At 37.4% G+C, this 23396-nt stretch overlaps 2 protein-coding genes across 2 annotated transcripts in view; one reads left to right on the forward strand and one right to left on the reverse strand.

The window, feature by feature from the left end:
- Positions 1-910: 910 nt before the first annotated feature.
- On the reverse strand, positions 911-6082 carry LOC107564424 (E3 ubiquitin-protein ligase TRIM32-like). Its single transcript, XM_016249516.1, has 2 exons — positions 6002-6082; positions 911-3396 (listed from the first exon to the last, which is right to left on the reverse strand). The coding sequence occupies exon 2, from the start codon at positions 3389-3391 to the stop codon at positions 1406-1408; it is 1986 nt and encodes a 661-aa protein (XP_016105002.1). The 5' UTR covers positions 3392-3396; positions 6002-6082; the 3' UTR covers positions 911-1405.
- The window catches only part of LOC107564428 (astrotactin-2-like), a 74599-nt gene continuing 55570 nt past the window's right edge, over positions 4368-23396 (forward strand). The window contains exons 1-3 of the mRNA XM_016249519.1: positions 4368-4464; positions 19285-19477; positions 20480-20628. Of these exons, the coding sequence (XP_016105005.1) occupies positions 4368-4464; positions 19285-19477; positions 20480-20628 (439 nt within the window). The remainder of the gene's footprint in view (positions 4465-19284; positions 19478-20479; positions 20629-23396) is intronic.

Genomic DNA, 23396 nt, shown 5'->3' on the forward strand with positions numbered 1-23396 from the left:
GCATTTTGGGAACTTATCACAACAACTACACATGAACATGAGTCATGACACACACAGAAGTGTTTTGAGTCAGCATGTTTCACATTTTCCATGTCAATCCTTCCTGTTCAAGGAATATTTTGGGTTCAGTACAAGTCAAAGGGTTAGTTCACCCAAAAATGAAAATTAGGTGTATATGACTTTCTTCTTTCAGACGAATCCAGTCTGAGTTATATAAAAAATTGTCTTGGCTATTCCAAGCTCTATCAGGTGTTGCAGTGCTTCACTCCAAAATAAGTGAAATAAAAAGCTCCCATCCATAAAAACAAGTGTCGCACACGGCTCCTGTAACGAATTGATGCATTTTTGTAAGAAAAATAACCATATTTAAAACGTGGCTATTCCAAGCTCTATCAGGTGTTGCAGTGCTTCACTCCAAAATAAGTGAAATAAAAAGCTCCCATCCATAAAAACAAGTGTCGCACACGGCTCCTGTAACGAATTGATGCGTTTTTGTAAGAAAAATAACCATATTTAAAACGTAATAATCAATTTAATCTAGCTTGTGCTCACTGTTGTAAATGGAAGCAGTTCTGGGCGGATGACGTATGAGGTCGGCGTTGCGCATTCGTGGATTCATCTGAAAGAAGAAAGTAGGATGCCTAGGATGCCTCGGGGGGTGAGTAAAGCACAGCCTAATTTTCATTTTTGGGTGAACTAACCCTTTAAGTTCAATCAGCAGCACTTGTAGCATTATGTTGATTACCACCCAAAATAAATAAAGTAAAAAAAAAACAATTAAAATCAAAATGGATTCATTACTTAACAAGAATGTAGTGTTATTTAATAAGAATGTAGTGTGAAAAAAAAGTGTGTGAAATGATCAAACGTTTTGTTGCCATGATGAAAAGGATTTTTTTTTTTTTTTTATATATAAGCCTCACATTTACATAGTAATTGCCTCACCATAACCTTTTTTATTGGGTGGGGGTGGGGGAGGTCTTTTAGTGATTATCAACATTAGACCACAGATGCTTTTGATTGAGCCTAACTCGAATCGAAACAAGAATATTCCTTTGCTATCATTTATATAGCAAATATAAAGATTGCATTCTCAGTAACTCAAAACACCATCTTAATGCCTGTACAGCAGCACAGATTTGCTGATTTGCACACATAAAAAACAACATTGTCAGTTATTGCCATCGGTTGAGCTAAATTTCGAAATCTATTTGCCCAAAGCATCCATAATAATACCCATAAGTCATCATCCAATTACTCCATGGCAGTGGTGAATGGTTGCGGCTTAGTTGCCTGATCCTGGCCACTGCAAGCCACAGGTCAGAAATCACTGAGAAGCAAACGCATTTATAATGAAGCCATTGAATTAAAGTGAAAAGTATTCTAAATTGTCCACACAGCAATCTTAACATGTAGAGGAACGTCTCCTTTGCAAGTAAGTGTAGACCTTCACACAGTGGTCCCAGCAATCTAAGACGAGCAGTTGTCCCTTCTGGGTAACAGCTACCCCTACAGGGCATATTAAGCCCTCCTGAATGAGAATATTATAGCCACCTTCTTTAGGGAACTGTAGTATCTCCTTACGGCCACTGTCTGTCACAATCAAGTCTCCATTAGAGTCCACGCACATGCCGGTAATGCATCGGAAGTCCTCGGTCTCTGAGAAGAAGTGGCTGAGTTGCTTTCCCAGCTGGCCATCCATTCCCACCGACCCAATTGAGAAACCCCCCTCAAGGTGGTGTTCGTTGCGTCTATTCTCGATGTTTAGACCCAAGCCCTGTGTGAAGTAAACTGTACCTGAGGAGTCGCAAGTTACAAATTTGGGCCTGACGGCCGAGCACAAGCGATTGTAATTCACAACCCCTACGTTACGATCCACGGCAAGGCACCACAGCTTTCCCCCCTCTACATCTGACACAACGAACTGGCCTGAAGGCATGGCCGCGATTCCCCATGGCTTGATGAGCTGGTTCTTGTGACAGGCGACGCAGTGGCCATCAGTGGTGTAAACCTTCACAGAGTTGTCATAGTTGTCGGTGACACCGATGAGGCCCTGAGCAGTGATTGCAATAGAGAGCGGGATGAGGTTGGGCAGGTCGGCACCTAGGAAGCTCAAGACAAAGTTGTCGATGCTGCTCGGGTTGCGCCGTATCTCCCTTTGGAAGCCCTTGCGGTTGAAGATCTGGATGCGGTAATTTCCTCGGTCGGCCACAAGCACCTCGCCCTGCGGCGTGACGCAAATACTTACCGGCAAGTTGAACATGCCCGGCAGATTGCCCTTGCAGCCCATCTTTTTCACAAACTGACAGAGTTGCCCACCAGAAGCTCCTGGAGAAGGTCTACCACCGTCGACAGACTTGGACTTGAAGCTACCGGGAGAAGCGCAAACAGCCTCTTCAACTGCCGTATCCATGTCAGTATCATGGTAAATGTCCAATGGGGTGGCAGCGGAAGTGGTGAAATCAAGTCCGTCTTCTTCCCCGGCATTGACAATGCAGGGTTTTGTGGTTAGCTGCCCCAAGTCCAAAGGTTTCGAGCACTCCGTTTTAACAAATTCAGGGTCTTGTAGTTTCAGAATGACAGGCAAATTAGTTTTTAAGTCCAACTCTTCTTCTTCATGGTTGCTCCCTTCTTCCAGTAGAGCAATATCCGTCTGCTTGATCCTCATGGTAAGATAGTCACATCTTGACACCACCTGCACTTCAGCGATATTGAGCAGGTACATCTGCTCCTCCAGAATCTGGGCATTGAGTTTCTCTATTTCGGCCAAGGAGGTGGCAAAGGCACGGCGTGAGCGGCCAAGTTCCTCTTGGAGTCGCAACTCAGCCTTGGCGTATTCCTGCTGTACAGCCTTGTACTTCAGTCTGAGTGATTTTGTCACATTGTCAATAGTTGCCTTCTTCTTCTGAATGTTTCCCATTGCCTCCCGCAAGTTAGAAATCTTCCCGCTGATGTCCTTCCGGCACTGTTCGGCAGCCACGCGAATGGCCTGTACGACGTGACCCTGACACTGGTGGCCCTCGTTTTTACAAATATCACACAACACGATGCTGCAGTCACTGCAGTACTGCCGGGGCAGGCGGTTTTTACAAGATTTGCACATGAGACCCATGGTAGAGTTGCATGAACTCGCACAGTCAATGATCTTCAACACGGTGAGATTGTCAGCCAGCTGGGAAATACTGCTCATACGAGACACCTTGCTGCAGAAGGGGCAGCGCACGCCATTTATCGTGCTGGCGAGGAGTTTCTCAAGGCATTGACGACAAACTGAGTGACCGCACTGCAGTAGTTTGGGTCGAAGCTGATCCTGGTTGTACATCTCCAGACAAATGGGGCATTCCAGCACCTCCCGAACCAAATCTGGATCTAGAGACGTTGGTGTGGCCATGGTGCCTACAAGGGAGGAGAAAAGTCATGTCTATGTGTTTGATGTGTATTACATTAGGTTATAGTAAACAAGCTAAAAAAACACATTTGATACTGGTCAAAATTGTTTGCAGTTTGCTTATAACGTGTCAAAAACGCTAAGAGCACTTGGTCCACTTTATTGTCCCCATTTGTATAACTTGAAACAATTTTGTGGACAGAGCATATCACCTGATTTGTCGAAAATCGATTCAAATATGTGACGATTCAGATCAGTTGAGATGCCAAACAAATCGCGATACAATTGGAGTAGGAGTTTATATGAATGTATCTCTGAGGGGAACTGACTATCTTTAGAAAAGTTTATGTGGTATTTTCTTTTCATCTTGCCTCTGAACAGCATATTAAAGGGTTACTCCACCCAAAATGAAAATTTTGTCATTAATCACTTACCCACCATGTTGTTCCAAACCCGTAAAAGCTTTGTTCATCTTCGGAACACAATTTAAGATATTTTGGATGAAAACTGGGAGGTTTGTGACTGTCCCATTGACTGCCAAGTAAATATCACTGTCAATTAGGGCTGCATGATCAGCGGTAAATCTCCATCACGTGCGGGCTTTCACATTGAGCAGCATTAACTACACAGAGCCGTTGTTCACTGACAAGCTGCACAAAACCACAATCATATTTTGCGCATGTTTTGCGCAGCTTGTCAGTGAACAACGGCTCTGTGTAGTTAAAGCTGCTTCATGTGAAAGCCCGCACGTGATGGAGATTTACCGCTGATTACAGAACCGGCTTTACTGATAAGATGCGCGTTAAATATTGCATGCGATTTATCGTGCAGCCCTACTGTCAATGCCCAAAAAAGTATGAAAAGCATCGCCAGAGTAGTCCATCTGCCATCAGTGGTTCAATCTGAATTTAATGAAACAACGAGAATACTTTTTCTGCGCAAAGAAAACAAAACAACGACTTTATTCAACAATTCGTCTATGGTTCAGCGTAGCGCCATTTTGGAGTATATCCGCTGGCGCAAGCAGCATTCGCTCTTCTTTGTCGAAGGTTCTACGGGTTTGGAACGACATGGGGGTAAGTGATTAATGACAAAATTTTCATTTTGGGGTGGAGTAACCCTTTAAAGCAGTGTTCATAAGCGCAGCTATGCTTTGTTTACAGCGGTATCTCAGGAAACACTGTATCATTGCTGTTCATAAGCGCCACCTGCTGTCAGAAAGTGAATCTGCGTTTCATTCAGCTCGTCTGCCATTTCATTCAGATATGTTTTATATAGTGTAGTTTCACAAAACTAAAGTCAGAAATTATACAGTCTAATTTAGATAAACAACTACTCATGCTGCATCTTTGTTTGGATCATGGTTAAAATCCAGTGGTTGCCTCTAATTTAAAATGGAAAGAGCACAGACAAAGCCTTAGTTTGTTCATATTAAGATATATCTTTTATCTGTGTAACTTTGTTTTAAAATTTCAATATAGTTTTGTTATATTTTAATTTCACAAAGAAACGTGCAGCGATAGCCTAATAAAACGACACCTTTTCAATCTCATTTTGTTAAAAAATCACTGTGAATCGAATCGAATCACGAGCTGAGTGAATCGTTACAACCCTAGTGATGATATGCAGATTTAATGGAGATGCAAGGTGAAAGTGAAGAAATTAAGACATATTATGTTTGTAATGTACAATAATATACATATAATAATAAGAAGAAGACGAAGAAGGAGGGCGTGAATTCTTAGTAGTGTTATAAAAACAACACTTTGAGTCAACTGTACTATTTCCAGGTACAGTGTGGACATTTGCCCCCAAATCAATCATTATTATTGGACGGCCCATGGTTTTTTTTTTTGTTTGTTTGTTTTTTTGGGGGGGGCCAATACTTACATCAATATAAAGACTCTGGCAAAAGGCCGATATAACATGCTAATTCAATAAAGCCAAATAAGATGCATACAAAAAAGTATGCACTCAAATGATATTAAATAAAGTTATCCATACACAATATTTAAGCAAAATTAGAAAATAAAAGTGGATTGTCCATTAACATGGATGCTAGTAAAGTCCAGAACAATGGCTCAAGGAAACCATGGGAAAATGTCACGTCATTATAAAAGCAGTCTGATGACATGCATTAAAGCTGATTCTGTATTTATTGACTATCCTACCACACCTACTGATGCATTCACACCTAATGATGATACATTCATACTCAAAAAATACATACATTTCAAAACAATATGGCATTTATGAGCTTAATAAAAAAAAAAAACACCAGTCTGATTTGTGTTTGTTTTGGTAGCCAGATGGCTAACTACAAAATCACCACGTTTCTGGATCACACATTGTCATTTATTTTATCAGTTTAATGCATGCATCCTTTAAAGTCCCACTAATGTAACTCATCATATACATTCTGATTATATGTGATTACATAGTTGCATAATGTAAATCAGTTGATTTACAGGCCCAAAGCTTCAAAACACTGCGATCACAGTCTCGTCATTCTTATCTAATGCATGCACGACATCAAAAATGAAAGCACGGTCATAAATGCATGCTCAAAACATTCGTGCATGGTTCCGCATTGAGCGTTACATGATGTCCTACCTTCAGTTCAACAGTAGCTTTTGCTTGATGTGACGAGGCGCGCGACACTGCGGGGGTGACGTCATAACGGCGGGTGATTCTCTGCGTAACTCCCGCCCCCGGTGAGATTCGTTGGCTGCTGCGAGAGCAGTCCGGTTCCGTGTCTGTGCGCTGATGTGCGCAGGAACGAATCAGATGAGCGGCTGCTGCTGTCGCGCGTGATGCGCAAAGCTATTTCAGTGGCGCATGTAGACTGCTGCTGCTGCAGCTACTGGAAACACATGGGTGGATCCGAAATGCACGAAGACCCCCGGGAGCATAAAGACCTTGGGGTTGCATATTGAAAACATGATCAGAAAAATGGTGTGTGAGACTGAGAGTTTACATGATATTAAACATATCCTATTATATATAAATGCACGAAAATAATCACAGAATGACAATGATTTGGTGAAATAAAATGCTTAATATGATAGTAAAGACATATATTTAGATGTTTCATAAAATGTTTAATTTACGCTTTATTACAATTGCATGCATGAAAGAAGGGAAAAGAAGTATGTGTATGATAATGATCTCTGCAGTATTATACTTCACCGCTAGATGGAAGCAGATCTCTTTGCATGCATTTAACGTGTTAATCTTAGTGTGTGTGTGTGTGTGTGTGTGTGTGCATGTTTATGTGGTTTATGAGGACACAAATTTGTATAATAACATGGGTATGAGAAGGTGATTTATGAGGACATTTTCAGTGTCGTTGTAATTCAAAAGGCTTATAAATAATTCAGAATGAGTTTTTTTGAAAATCTAAAAATGCAGAAAGGTTCCTGTGAGGGGTAGGTTTAGGGGTAGGGTTGGTAAAGGGCAATAGAATATACGGTCTGCACAGTATAAAAACCATTACGCCTCTGGAGAGTCCACGTAAACCATAAAAACAAACCTGTGTGTGTGTGTGTGTGTGTGAGAGAGAGAGCGAGAGACAGACAGACAGACAGAGAGAGAGAGAGAGTTTGTGTATTTGTGGCAGGGTATTGTTCTGCAGTTACATCGTTACACCACTAGGTGTCTGTCTTTATTCAGTCATTGACTCGTTCATTCAACGAATTAGTTCAAAAATAAAATAAAATAAATAGCAATAACATAAAACAATTCAAATGCTGATTTATTCAAGAATTAAGCAAGTTGCTAGATCTCCACAGAAACTGATCCATTCGTTGCCAGAAGGTTAAAAGGACAACGTTTTTTATTTCTTTATTTGTATTTTTTTTTTTTCCGTTTTTCCCGGGAGTCTCCCATATTTCACACCCATCTCCCGCCCCCCTCCCGTTTTGTTATTTCTCCCAGGAAACCCTCGTAATGTGTATGGCCCAAACCTTGTTAAAAGCACATCAATTATTATTCCAAGTTTGTCTAGTTGCCAGATCTTGTAGGAAACCCAGCCTACTCACACAATCGACACATCATACAAATTTCATCCCATTTGTGACCTCAACCTGGCAACCTACAACCCAGTTGCGCTGTTGCTATCTGCACAGGTAGTAGACGTGGGAAGTTGAATCATGGTAGAAATGGGAGGAAAAGACCAGTGTTGGGGAAAGTTACTTTGGAAATGTAATCAGTTACAAATGACAAGATACTCCATTTAAAATGTAGTATATTATTTCAAACTGATTATATTTGATTTCTTTTTCATTTCTTTTCTAAATTTCGAATGAATGTTTTCAACTGCTGATCATGTTGAAACATTTAAACTAGGCAGGGTTAACCTTACAATAGTGTTCTACACTGATTACTGTCAGACTTTCAGAATCCTTCATCACTTGTAATTTAATTTTAAAGCACAGCCACCACAAAATCTGACTTTAGCACCCCGTTTTACTTTGAGATAGTTCTGAGGTTAAATACAGATTTAAAATCATAACACGATATGGTTTAATAGCTGTGATGCTATTTTTGAAATCAAATCTTTGCATATAGCTGTGACAGGAAACACTGGCATCTAACAATGCCTTGGAAAAAAAACAGTTAATCTAAAAAACAAAAAACATATACATAAAGCCAAATCGAAAATAAAACAGTTATCAAATAAACATGTTTCCTATTCTGTGTCCTAAACTCCTACAAATATTGGCGTCTAATACTTTAGAGCAGTCAATGCAATTTGGGAAATAAATCAAACTCAGATCAAAAATATTCAGACCGCCTTTGTAGTCGTTAACGTTTTCATAAGTAACTGTAATTGAATTACACTTTTTTTTTTCTCAATAACTGTAACAGATTACAGTTACATTAACAGCTGGACGGAAGAATTACGTTTAATATCTCGAAGCCATATCGATGACATAAATATAAATGACGTTACTCAGCATATTAAATCACAACGGCACAATCACGCAGCGGAGGTACAGAAGGGCATATGAAATACATGTGTTTTGTTACATGTTCACAGTGCTACATTACACGCACCACAGTGATTTACTGCTGTGCAGTGTTTATAATATATAATACTTTATAATAATAACTTTAATATGTTGCTGTAAACCTAAAACGTGTTGTTATGATAATCAGCAAATATACAAGTCAACATTCCATTACATCTTTTACTATATGCATGATGGGTTATGTAGTTCATTCTGCCTGTTCATTCTGTCTGGTCTTGTCTCTCTGTGTCTTTTCGAGAAGAAAAAGCAGATGGCATAGGTTTTTTGACAACAACAACAACAACAATGGTTAAATTCACACCAGATATGAGGGTGAACACACATGATGTGAATTTGTACAGCCAGATGTTTTCCCTTTGCCTGCTGGAGAAACACTTCGAAAGGCACTGCTTCATCTCAATATGATGAAGCGTGCTGCAGGAAATGAATCATTTAAAAAGCATACTGTAGGCTGTTACCAATTACTGTTGCGGTGTCATTTTCTCTTCCGCTGTGTCCTATATGTGCGGTGAGAAAAGCACAAACACTGACAGGCTCGGGTTGGCACATCTCCGTGTCGTTGCACACACGACGGTCTCGGACTGTTTGCTCTCCCACCCCTCATCCTCCTCCTCCTCCTCCTCCTCCAAGTCTTTGCCTGTCATGCCAAAATCCAGCATAATGACTCATGCGCTCGCCAGACACAGTGGACAGGAATGCACACTGGAGCGCAGAGAAACAGCCGTTGTTGTTCAGAGTCGCACATCTGTTTAGCCATCACACGGACGTCTCAGCACTCAAGAAATATCCTTCCTCACGTAATCGCATTGTTTTGTGTCTGCCAAGGGTTCTGTGCACGAACACGGCAAACCGACGTGAAAATCAACCCATGTGTATTCGTAGTCGACACCTTCTGAAACTATTCCCTTCATGATAGATGTATGACATGTGCAGCCACACGAAGCCTACCCTTGTGAAAAAGAAGCACCCTTTAGCATGCTTTAAAAGAGTACTTATTACAGAAATAACATGTTTTATAAGTGCAAACTGAATGTAATGTTTTAAGACACTTAATTGCAAGTTGATTAGATTAATATCCTTCCTCACGTAATCGCATTGTTTTGTGTCTGCCAAGGGTTCTGTGCACGAACACGACGTGAAAATCAACCCATGTGTATTCGTAGTCGACACCTTCTGAAACTATTCCCTTCATGATAGATGTATGACATGTGCAGCCACACGAAGCCTACCCTTGTGAAAAAGAAGCACCCTTTAGCATGCTTTAAAAGAGTACTTATTACAGAAATAACATGTTTTATAAGTGCAAACTGAATGTAATGTTTTAAGACACTTAATTGCAAGTTGATTAGATACAACAGTATAGTTTCTATGTATGGCCTATTAAAATGCAATTAACCTTTTACCCATTTAACTTAAGTACAGTTTTACACGTAATTTTATAATTGTATGGTTTCTGCTGAATGCACTGACAAGCCGTTGACCTTTAATGTCATACTTTAATGCCATTTCTATTGAAATGGGTATGTCCTGTTTAAATATGTGTAATTGTGCATCTATAATGAGGAATTTGCATTTTGGTACTTTTAAAATATTTCACCTTTAGATATAATATCAAACACACTACAGTTAAAATCATATAATCAAGTACTTTACATGCTTATTATGTTAGTCAACAAAATAAGTGTACTTCTTCAACACGACTAACAGTATCTATTTATCTAAATGAATGAATAAATGCATACATAACATACATGCATTGAATGAATGAATGCATGTGTAAGGGTCAATGGCTTAATTATTCTTCATTGTGTATAGCACTGTTTGTTTTTGCAAAAAAAATGTTAAAATGTAATTCAAACAGAAAATAAAACATTTTCAAAAATGCACATTTGAAAATACTTTGTCTGCCCCAATATAAGTCAAAGTTTGTACAAATAGCATGCAGAAAGCAATACTGTTGTAATGATGTAACTGAGAATAAATGAAAACAGGTGTGTAAAATATTTAACTTGATTACTGTACTTAAGTACTATTTGGGGGCATCTGTACTTTATTATAAACTGACCTGTACTTTTACTTGATTACATTTCTAAAGAAAAAACAGTAGTTTTTATTTCAACTTGAAAAGTGATCTCTCTAATAACAGGAGCGTCAACAATGACGAAAGGCTCTCAATCGATAGCAGACGGTCTCTAGCGGGGATCTGTCCATTGGTAAACAAACAGGAGAGAAAATCGCAGCCGAGTCGACTGGGAAGGGCTCAGACTAGAGCATATAGCATGCTCAGAAGATACTGCGAGATTATGAGGATGATATTGATGTCATCGACTCTGGGGGCGAGCCAGGACTTCTTGCGGTCGCAGCCTCCTGTCAATTAGCGTAACAGACACAAAGACCTACAGAGACAATGCTGTCATCTTCACCTGAATCCAAAACACAGCTCCTTGCAGCAGAAATGAGAACGATTCATGATCAGGACTTTATAGAGAACTAGCTTTCATGAATAATTTGTGTCACTCTAATGTGCTTTACAATGCAGAAGAAAAGATCTGTCAGTACTTCCATTACAGTGCAAACTTCATTATAAGCCTTCATTATGGAAGCACTTAACAGAATTGCAAGATAGAAACTCAGAATTCTGAGAAAATAAGTCAGAAAAAAAATGTCTGATTTGTGAGATAGTTACTTTATTTATTCATTCATTTGTCCATCCTGTGGCGGAAACAAGTTTAAACAGTTTCTGTGCTATAGTGCACAACCCACTTCAATTCTTCAGAAAGCTTGATTTTGAATTGATTGAACCGGTGTGACGCAGTAAGTATTTGAGTAAATGTAATTAGTTACCGTACTTAAGTATATTTTTTGGTATCAAAGATATTAGCAACTTTTACTTTCTACTTGACCACATTTTTGAAAAAAAAAAGTATATATACTCTTTTCTTCATTACATTTATGATGAGTAATGCAATCTACATACCCATCTACATTTTGCATGGCAACTTTTTCTGCAGCAGTTTATTTCTGCTACAACAGAAGTGACATCGCCATCTACAGGACATTGACGGTACTATATATTGTGCGTGAATGCATTAGCAGGTAGTTGTGAATCGCATGTGTTATGTCATATATGAGATAAGGACATGGCTGAGACCTTTTTGAAGGGTATTGGTTTAATTATGCCCTTTTTGAGTATTTAAAGGGTTAGTTCACCCCAAAATGAAAATTAGCCCATACATTACTCACCCTCAAGTCATCCTAGGTGTGTATTACTTTCTTCTTTCAGACGAATCCAGTCTGAGTTATATAAAAAATTGTCTTTGATCTTTCAAGCTGTTTAATGACAGTCAGCGGGTGTTGCATGTATCAGTCCAAAAGAAGTTAAATAAAAAGCACCCACCCATAAAAAAAGTGTCTCACACGGCTCCGGGGGGTGAACAAAGGCCTCCTGTAGCAAATCGATGTGTTTTTGTAAGAAAAATATCCATATTCAAACCGTAACAATCACTTTAATGTAGTCAAACTTTTTTTATGGATGGGCACCTTTTATTTAACTTCTTTTGGACTGGTGCATGCAACACTTCGCTGAGTGGCATTAAATAGCTTGAAAGATCAAAGACAATTTTTAATATAACTCCGACTGGATTCATCTGAAAGAAGAAAGTCCTATACACCTAGGATGATTTGAGGGTGAGTAATTTATGGGCAAATTTACATTTTTGGGTGAACTAACCCTTTAAGTCAATTAAATAGAGTATTTAATTGGTATCGATGCATCCCTAATCAATAAACTTGACGCGACTTGACTGGAGTGCCAAATTGCATAGCTTGTACAAACATATCCACATTGCTATGAACAGATGCTTTCTTAAATGCTGTTTTCTCAGCGCTGTCATTTTTGTTGTGTTTATTTTGTTTTTGAGAGGAAAGTGCGCAGCACATATGAACATATTCATGTAAAGTCCACTTGCAGCAGCATGGGCGGCTTCAGTATGTTGGCTGACATTAAACCACTGCTCAGGTATTTCAAATCTTCTTTTACTCTTAAGTGAACAACAACAACAACAACAAAAAGAACTTTGCTGTCAGTATATCAGGGTCTTTAGGGTTCCCCGTCATACACCTTTTCTGTCTGACCTCCGTTAGATCCCCCCTTGTTACGCTCACACCCACACACACACACGCCCCTAATTACCCTCCATGTTTAGTCAGTTGAAACTGGCTTAGGTTACTCTGCATACATAAACATAGCCATAATCGGTTTGTCTATTTTTCACATGTGCAGTTGAGCAGTCAAGCGTGCTTTTTCTAGGAAACCGCTGGTGGTAAATGTGTGTGCACGTTTGCAGCTCTGTGTTTGTCCATGAGCGGGGCTGCTCTCATCAGCATTGATATTTCATGTTTTCAGATCATCTGTTTCCCATTTGCAGAAACTTTTTTTTAACCCTTTTCACAATTGCCGAATGCCACACTAATGGGCATATTTGTTAAACCTTCAGTTTTCTTTCTTTCAAGCGTCACTTTCATAGTGTTGGCTGGGAATGCATGATTCAACATGAAGGACTCATGTTGGTCTCTTGGATTCATAGCCAACAGTTTTTTCTCCAGGGTTACTTATTGTTATACATATTGTCTCGTGCATTATTACAATACATTACAAATATCTAGCAATTCTTAAATCAAGATACATTTAATTGAGAAGCAAAATTACTTTATTAAAGGCTTTATTTCTGACTTTATTTAATAAATTTTTTAAAGTATTAAGTATTGTTTTCTAAAATAAATAAATAGATCAAAATTAAGTTCATAATAAAAAAAATGAATCTGTCACTGGGTAAAAAAAATAATAATTAAAAGTTACAACAGGTTTATTTTTTCTTTCTAACTTTTGTTTTCTTTCTGACATTTTTTTCATCTAGTTTCAAGCATAAACTCACTTCATTTTGATACAATTTCTCAGAAAACAAGACTTAATATATCAATTAATTTTTCTTCTCAAATAAATGTACCTTGAATGTTTAGATATTTGTACTGGGAAAAAAAGACAAAATTATCATTCTAGTAGTACTACTACTACTTTTTTTTTCTTTTTAAATGACAAAATTTGAACACTGAGACTTTGTTTCTTACTAAAAGTAACCAGCTCTGTCTTGTCTTTCAGCTCATTGTCAGTGTCCTCTTTTATCTATTTTTCAATGCGTGAGAACATGATGTATGGCATAAAAGTGCCATGGTTTGTCGGACGTAGCAACAGTAACTAAGGGGGGCAGGTCTTTGCAAAAGGTCAAAGATAGCAACATAAACATCTTTCTTATAGTAGAAAATGACATCTGCAGTTTGTGCTAGAGTGCAGGGTCAAAATTAACACGCTGCCTATAGTGAGCGTTTATTTTACTTTGCTTGGCAGTGGAATCTGGCAGAATAGAATTAAATAGTCATTTATAAATAAATAATAAATTACTAATAAATGCATAATTAACAAACTAAAATTACATGCTCTGAATTATTTGATTTTTTCTTGCATTTTTTTTCATATTGTACAATAATTAAACATAAACCATCTGAAATGACCCAAATTGCATACAAATCTATTCCAAATTATACTCAAATAAAATATTTTATGCATATAAACCATCAATTGAATATAAAAGCTAATTAAATAGTCATTTATAAATAAAAAATAAATGACTAATAAATGCATAATTAACAAACTAAAATTACATGCTCTGAATTATTTGATTTTTTTTTTGCATTTTTTCTCATATTGTACAATGATTAAACATAAACCATCTGAAATGACCCAAATTGCATAAAAATCTATTCCAAATTATACTAAAATAAAATATTTTATGCATATAAACCATCAATTGAATATAAAAGCACAAAAACTGCCAATCTGGGAGATATATCTATAATGGAATACACTCTGCAGTGGTCGCACCACATGATATTTGGTCGCACCACATGATATTTTCAAACTCAGTCAAAATGTACAAGCACAGAATTGGCCACCTAAACAAAACAAGATAGCTTCCCACAAAAGGTCACTATGAAATTTATAATGAAAATAAATACTTGCAGAAATTACTTGATATTCATTGTTTTTTGAGGTCATACCACATGATATCCAAATGGGGTAACTACATACCAGCCGTTAAAAAGGTATTTTTTTCCCCAAATTTGAAAGAGACTTATAAACCTGCTTGATGCTTCCATGGGTCCTTAGCAAATTGGTATATGATGCAAAGTCCTATTGAATGGATTTCAACATAAAAGTCCCAAAATGGTAGTTTCTTGATGGTCGCACCACATGGTGTTTCATAAAATGGAAATCATCGGACACAGTTTGTTTGTATATTATGATGGAAATATTAATGCAAATGCTTTGCCATTTTACACAGGATTACAAAACACGTTATAAATTATGCCAAATAGTGCATACAATTAATCTGAATAAATTTAGGGTAATTTCAAAGATGTTTACAAAAAAAGTTATGGCCGGACCACATGATATTTTGACACTTTGAATAACAGAAACATTACAAATAACTAATGGTTTTTGAAAAGTTAAAGTGAGTACATACATGGGAGAGGTCCTTCATATATATGGTATCTTTTTTATGCATTTAAACCAATTTTTAACTGAAAAAATGCAATCGGACAAAAAATTTAGGCATCACGTCATTGACCCATATACACTGAACAAAATTATAAACACAACACTTTTGTTTTTGTCCACGTTTTTCATGAGCTGAACTCAAAGATCTAAGACTTTTTCTATGTACACAAAAGGCCTATTTATCTCAAATATTGTTCACAAATCTGTCTAAATCTGTGTTAGTGAGCACTTCTCCTTTGCCGGCGTCACATTATCTCAGGTGCATTTTATTGATGGTATTTTGAATGCACAGTGTTCGTTGTCCATAACATACGCCTGCCCATACCAGAACCCCATCGCCACCATGGGTCACTCGATCCACAATGTTGACATCAGCAAACCCCTCACCCACACGACGCCATACACACTGTCTGCCATCTGCCCTGTACAGTGAAAACCGGGATTCATCCGTGAAGAGAACACCTCAAAATTATTTATATATAGTGTTTCTGTGATTTGGGTCAATCCGGCCACCCCACACTCGCACCTCTCCATTCACTCTCTGTTTTGACTTCCACAACTCTGTGCCTCTGCCAGGCATCTCTCATGCAAGTCATTATACCGCAATGGATTGCAGTCTTTCCCCTCCATCTCTCTGCCGTTGTAGTAACGACTCATTCATCAAGGCCGTTTAAAGAGAGTTGCCTGTGCATAAATAAGGGGTGAGGTCTGGCAGCAGAAACCTGCTGATGTTATCAGGCAGATGGGTGGCTTCCTCATCACTGTGCTGCTGCCTGTAAGGAAGGCTGAACTTTCTGACTGCTGTCAAAGCCACTAGAAGGCAAGCCTGCAACCTTTAGCCAAAAATGCATAATGGCTAATGTTGACGCTTCTGCTTTGGCAATACGTGAGAGGAGACCAGAGGCTGTTTTTTTTTTTAAATGGGTGTCAATGGAGGAGTGGCTTTACTAAGCTGAATAAACAGCATTTTAGAGGAAACGGCTTATCAATTAAATAATCGACAGCCTATCGGCTAATCTTCAACATGCTTTACACTAAAAATAGTTATATTAAAATGTTTTGTTTAGAGTTTACACTGAAACAAATGCAGTTTTATAAGACAAGTCACTAGGCGCATTTCCATTACCCTTCAAATTGTGCAAATTGAAACTGAAAATTGAAAATATGCCTAATGGAAACGTGTCAATTTCGCAAAAACGCCCATATAATCGCAAAAATGTTTTTACGCTCGCATAAGGTGGTATTACAGGCAATGTGAAAAAGGAATAATTTGCAAAACTACAATGGAAACGGCTTTTTCGCATTTACAGGTCACATGGTGTATGTAAAAATTCATATGATCATTCTTCAATGTACTATAACCTCCAATAAACACATCATATGTGGCCGCTCTCCAGTATAAGGGGCTTTCCCTACCAATAATGAACGGTGTGTAATAATCCGCCGGTGTGCGTACACTCATAGAAAACAATGTGTTTGAATTTTAAATACGTGGTGTGACACGTTGTGAAACGACGCTGCACTTCTCATCCGGTGTGCGACCGCCTTAGTGCGATTGGTTGTTAAGGCACACGTGATCCAAGTTGACTATTACGCTTTTTTCAATAGTAAGTAATACAGACCCACTCATCTCCCAGTAGTAAGACAATCTCTGCTGCTGTTCTCCTGCTAAAAAAAAAAGAAAGAAAAAAAAGCTGTTTGCCAGAATTTATACAACAGTTCTTTTTGGTCCTCGGAACAGTTCTTTTTGTGTCACGGAATGTAGTTTTAAGAGTTTTTTATGCGATAATGTACTTGTTTCGACTTAAAATATGCGGTTTGTTTATAAAGATAACATCTGTTCGAAAATTTGCTTCAACGTTTTCGGAGATGTGAGCTCCAGGGCATCAGCGGCCGTTCAACACTCATGAACCCGCAGAGAGCAGCCTCACCTCGACCAAATCTTCTGGAATTTGCCGCTGGGTCTGATGTCTCTATGGTGGTTAAACGTGAGATATCATTTGTTTGGGGTAAATCTAACAGGCAGTCTTTGGTCTCATTAATCTATTATTTGTTTCAGAGCAAATGTTATCACGTTATATTTTATGTAAATTCAATGCTGTGTATCAGAGCACTGCCTTTGTACTTTTGACTGAATTGTCTAGCAACTTTTATGATGGCTTTTGTTGATGTTTATTAAATATTATTATTCAGTAAATAATATTTTATATAAACAATAGTTATGTCATGACAACTCTCGGAGGGATTGGCATGGTAATGTACATGACAATGTTAATGTATTTGGTCTTGGCGGATTAGATCTGCTATGCTGCTGCTACTGCTGAGGCAGAGCAAGTACTGAGACTTGCTACTGCCAATACATCCACAAAATGCTGCTGTGAGCATGTACGAAATATTGCTGCTGCAAATATAACATACATGAAATAACCCCCATATAGCGTACATGAATCACCTCGTAGCAGATCTTTACAGGTGGAGCTGGGAAAAGTGGAGGGTTTCTGAAGCAAGCTGCAACTGCTACGGCAAGCACTAGTGATATATTTGAATGTTGAGCAGCGACCTCATTGGCTAACGATACAGGAGAGAACCAATCAGCTGTGTCATGTGATAATGATGTCATTAGTTCAGACTGAGTTAGACCTATTGGACTACACCATCTAGAGTTTCATGCCATAACTCTGTATTTGTATTTAGTATTGGGAAACAGTGTGTGTTCATGATGGTGATTTTAGTTACATTGTTCCGCTATTAGATGACGATAAGAGACAGTTATTATGAGTGAGTCAGCAGTAAAGACTTTTATATTGAAAGAGACAGAAGTTATTTTTATTTTCTACAACAGCTTGTAAGACGCAGTTAACAAATGCACTGAGCAGTGCTGTCATCGGAAATCACCCTTAACAGATGAAAGGGCAGTACGACAAAGATATTGCTTTCCTCAGCGGACATTCAAACTTATGTTTTATTGTGAATATGAGATTGAGCTGAAGAATGAATGCTGTATCGGATGTAGGTAATCACACTTGCTCAGTCCATCTCTCTCTCTCTACTCGACTCCACATAATACTGCTTTTAATACAGTAATACAATAACCTTTTAATGAAGCAACTCAGCGTTCCTTCGTTACTAGTTCCAAAGTGATGTTTTCAAATTAGTAATGGATCTTGAGTTCAGCTGTTAAACTGTCAAACTGAGATTTTAATCTGTGGCAGAAGGAAGTAGTTCCGCACAAAAGACGTTTTTTAAAGACACTCCATTGTTGTTTCATATTAATTTATATACTCGTGCCATCGAACTGTTGTATAAACGCAATATCACACCTGTAACCGTGATATATGGCTGTATATCGGCACACTGTGATTACCTACGGTGATTAACTTCTACGGCTGAATCACAGCAGTGCCGATATACAGCCATATCTCACGTCTACTTCTAGTTTCATGCATTCTTTTTTTATATATCAACATTTGAATGTGTGTAGGTTTCATTTAAAAAGCAAAAAGCTGAGAAAATGTTTTTGTCAAAGACTGCGTCTGGATATGTGATGAAAACAAAGATGAAACACAGATCCAAAGCACTTCCTGAGTCGGCATTTAATTTGGTAATGTTAGGCAGCTTTGATTTATGTGCTGTTTAATGTTTGATAATGGCGTTATTTTACATAGGCCTATGCATCTGCTTACATAGTCGCTTGTTTCTGCTGCTTCTTCACTTGTTTTAATCCAGAGATTTCAGTACTCTTTCCGAAGATCTGCGTCGCGGTTTGGGCAACTGACAGATCACACACCGGATACATTGCATTCATTTGAAGCAGAATCATCCAAAGCATTTAATCTAATCACCAAACATGCAGAGTTCACGTCAGCCGGTCGACAGCTAGTCAGTACTCAACGTAGCTCCTGGACTACTCTGCACTGGAAGATAATTACTTCCTGTCTATCGGTAATAGTGGAAAGGCGGCTTTAGAAGGAGTCACAACCTCTCACTCTCGGCTGTGTCTCAGTTGCCCCCTCCTTCTCTGCCCCGCACTTGTCTTATTATTGCCCCAGAGAAAGAGTCTCTTGACATTCACACGTGGCCTGACCTTTTTTGGGACAGTTTCCAATTAAATCTTGTCAGGTTCTTGTCTGTGCAAAGTGGCCTGAGATGGCCTTAGCCTGCCTAACTTCACAGAGATACACTACTTTTCGAGTGGAGGTGGCAGAGCGTGTTGTTGGCGACTCGTGGTGACTCATCGAGTACGGCAGAAGGACGTTTTCTCGTGGAGATAATTGCGTTTTTCTCACCTGTGCCGTTTATTTTGCAGGCCTTCAAAAGTGCCATGATGAGCTCATACTGGTGTGCGGGGAAGGGTGATGTCATCGAGAACTGGTGCCGCTGTGACCTGACGGCGCTTGGCAAAGACGGGCTTCCCAACTGTAGCCCCCTGCGGCGGCCCGTGTAAGTTACCCCCACCTGCAAGCATCTTTATGCAATACTTGATTCCTGGCACCTCTTTTTTGGCAGAATATTAAGGCATCCTAGCCTTAGGCAAGACATATGATGCTGCCAAATATGCCTCATGTTCACTGCCAAATTGTGAGGCAGCGTCTCATCAAGGCAATCGTTTGCTGACTCAGTCAGTATGTCCATTACATTAAATGCTGAGTCACATAATGAAATATACAAAATATTTTCAAAATATTATACAAGTCACTTCTGCTCCCCAAGGCTGCATTTATTTGATTGAAAATACAGCAAAAAGGTAATATTGTGAGATATGTTTTCTATGCAAATATATTGTGAAATGTAATTTATTCCTTCAGAAATCATTCTAATATGCTGATATGTTGCCCAAGAAACATTTCTGATTATTATCAATGTTGAAAACAGTTGTGCTGCTTATGTTTTTGTGCAATCTGATACTTGTTTTTTCTTCGGGTTATTTGATAATTTTGTTTTGAAAAATATATATTTTTTTAAAAATGCATCAATGCATCCTTGATGAATAAATTAATTATTAGTTTATATTAATTAAAAAACAAACAAAAAAACTGCACATTTTTAAAAAGGTAGTGGGAAAAATAAAATGGACAATTTTGTGATTCAGACTATTTTCAGACTCTTTTGTGAAAGGAATAAACAAAAAATTTCCGGCCAACAAGATCCAAACTGCCTCATGCAAATTATGTTCAGCACAGATTGTACTGCCTTATTCGTGTCGTTGTCTGAAATCAGGGCAGAGAGCTTGTGTCGCTCTTGTGTCTAATTCATTCTTAGTGAATTCCTCAAGGTGTCTTAAGTATTCTGCCTACTGTTTATAATAGCCTTTGCTTCAGAGTCACATCTATGGTGCCTTAAAATGCCTCCTGCTTAAGCAGCTCGGTGGGTTTTGGAACAGAGCCATTCTGTCAAATCCTACTAACACATACACACAATGCTGGCTTGTCTTTATTTTCGCAGATTGAGACTGGCTTCACACCTGGAACCCTCCAGTACGATGGTGGCGCTGGAATGGATTGATGTGGAACCCCTGATTGGCTACAAGGTTTCAGATTACATCATTCAACACAAGCGAGTAGAGGACCTGTCAGAGGCAGAAATCTACACAGGTAAGCGCCACTCGCAGGCTTATGAACACTTTTACAGAGAAGAACGCCCGCTTCACACTGAATTGTAATAAAGTCTGTGCAAAAACAACTTCTTAAAATACAAGGGGAACTGCGTTGCTGGTCAAAAGTTTGGAATAATTAAGATTGTTTATAAGATTGTTTGAATTCTCTTCTGCTTACAAAGGCTTCATTTATTTGATAAACAGAAAAACAAAACGTAATATTGTGAAATATCACTATTTAAAATAGCTGTTTTATATTTGAATATATTGTAAATTTGTAATTTATTGCTGTGATCATTACTCAAATGTTATACCCATCTATGCAATACAGTGGAATACCGCGATAAGTTTAGTAGGCTATACCACCCTACCCTATTAGTCAAACATAAAAAAGCAATAAATAAATACATACATACATAAATTAAAATAATATATATAATATTTTTTTTTATGTATGTATTTATTTATTATGAAAGAGGATTAGGGCCAAGCAATAATAAAATAATAAAACCATCTCGAGATTAAAGTCATTACATTTCGAGAAAAAAATAGTTAAATTTCAAGAAAAAGTCGAGATTAAATGTTGAGATTAAACTCGTTAAATTGCGAGAAAAAAAGTCGAGATAAAATGTTGAGAATAAACTAATTAAATTATGACAAAAAAAGTTGTTAAATTTCGAGAAAAAATCTCGTAAAAATTTCGAGAAAAAAGTCAAAATAAAATGTTGAGAATAAACTCATTAAATTACTAGAAAAAAGTTGTTAAATTTCGAGAAAAAAATCTCGTTAAAATTTGGAGAAAAAAGTCTAAATAAAATGTTGAGAATAAACTCATTAAATTACTAGAAAAATGTTGTTAAATTTCGAGAAAAAAATCTCGTTAAAATTTGGAGAAAAAAGTCAAAATAAAATGTTGAGAATAAACTCATTAAATTATGACAAAAAAAGTTGTTAAATTTCGAGAAAAAATCTCGTTAAAATTTGGAGAAAAAAGTCTAAATAAAATGTTGAGAATAAGGAAATAAAATGTTGAGAATAAGCTCATTAAATTACGAGAAAGAACTCGTTAAATACTCGTTAAGCAATTGATTTCCACTTTTCCGATGTGATATGTGATGAGAAAAGGAAGAAAAGTGAGTTTGGCAAAAAACAGACTTGAACCCAGTCGATCGTATCAGCGCTACTCTCCAGTGCATTACTCTCTAATCCACCCCACTGCAGACACTAAACAATGCTGTCCAATGAGATGAAATGAACATGACACGAGTGTGTTTATTCTCGACTTTTTTCTTGATATTTTACAAGTTTTTTTCTCGTAATTTAATGATATTATTCACAACATTTTATTTCGACTTTTTTCTCGAAATTGAACGAGTTTTTTTCTTGAAATTTAACGACTTTTTTCTTGTAATTTAACTGCGTTTATTCTCAACATTTTATCTCAACTTTTTTTCTCGCAATTTGATGACTTTTTTCTCGTAATTTAATGAGTTTATTCTTGAAACATAATGACTTTATTCTCGAGATGGTTTTATTTTTTTTATTATTGCTTGGCCCTAATCCTCTTTCTTTCTTGCTTTCTTTATCATCTATCTATCTATCTATCTATCTATCTATCTATCTATCTATCTATCTATCTATCTATCTATCTATCTATCTATCTATCTATCTATCATCTATCTATCTATCATCTATTTATAATTTTATTCTATCCTCCATTGAGGGCTGAGCCCCCCTAAAATGAAAATCCTAGAATTGCCCCTGATTTGAATAGATTGTAAATTTGTAATTTATTGCTGTGATCAAAACTGAATTGTCAGCATCATTACTCCAGGCTTCAGTGTCACATGATCCTTCAGAAATCATCCTAATATGCTGATTTGCTGCTCGAGAAGCACTTCTGGTTATTTTCAATGTTAAAAAGTTCTTGCTGCTTAATATTTGTTTCAAAACTGATACATGTCCATTCAAAAATGTTGGTAAAAATTTAACATAGATGTGACAGTAAAGACATTTTAATGTTACAAAAAATAAATATTCGAAATGAATGCTGTTCTTTTGAACTTTCTATTCATCAAAGGCTCCTGAAAAAAAACAAAAAACGATCAAATAAAAAAATAATAAAAATTAAATTAAATAATAATACAATTATAAATTAAATAATAACTTAAATAATAAAAACAATGAATCTACAGCTTTGCCATCACAGGAATTAATTGCATTTTAAAATATATTTAAATAGAAAATAATTATTTCAGTTTAGTTTACAATATTACTTTGTATTACTTTTATTACTTTTTTTTACTACTTTTTCCCTTGTATTTTAACCAAATAAATACAGCCTGGTGAGCAGAAGCGACTTCTTTCAAAAGCATTAAAAAAAATCTAAATTATTCTGAACTTTTGACCAGTAGGGTACATGAGTTTATTGATGTGAACAATACAGTTAATTTCTTGCCATTATGTGTTTTTCTACTCAACCTGACAGTGTGTTGTGCATAGAAGGATTCCCCCCCTCCCCTTAATTTTCACTATTTCTTTTGGCCTAATGGACCTTGTTCAATCTTACGAGATGCTTCCAATCATTTAGATGTGAATGTTCCATTCTTATGCCAGTGATCAATTTAGAAATCTAATTTCCCTGTGCTGGGAAATTGCAGTTCAGTCTGGGCTCTACAGTGATGTTGTCCTCGCAGCCTGCGGTCAGAGTCTGAATACATAACTGATTGGCTTGTTGATCTGGTCAAATCTAGTTAAGCTTCCATG

The sequence above is a fragment of the Sinocyclocheilus grahami genome, unplaced genomic scaffold (assembly GCF_001515645.1).
Source record: "Sinocyclocheilus grahami isolate Dianchi unplaced genomic scaffold, SAMN03320097.WGS_v1.1 scaffold933.1, whole genome shotgun sequence".
NCBI classification, from domain to species: Eukaryota; Metazoa; Chordata; class Actinopteri; order Cypriniformes; family Cyprinidae; genus Sinocyclocheilus; species Sinocyclocheilus grahami.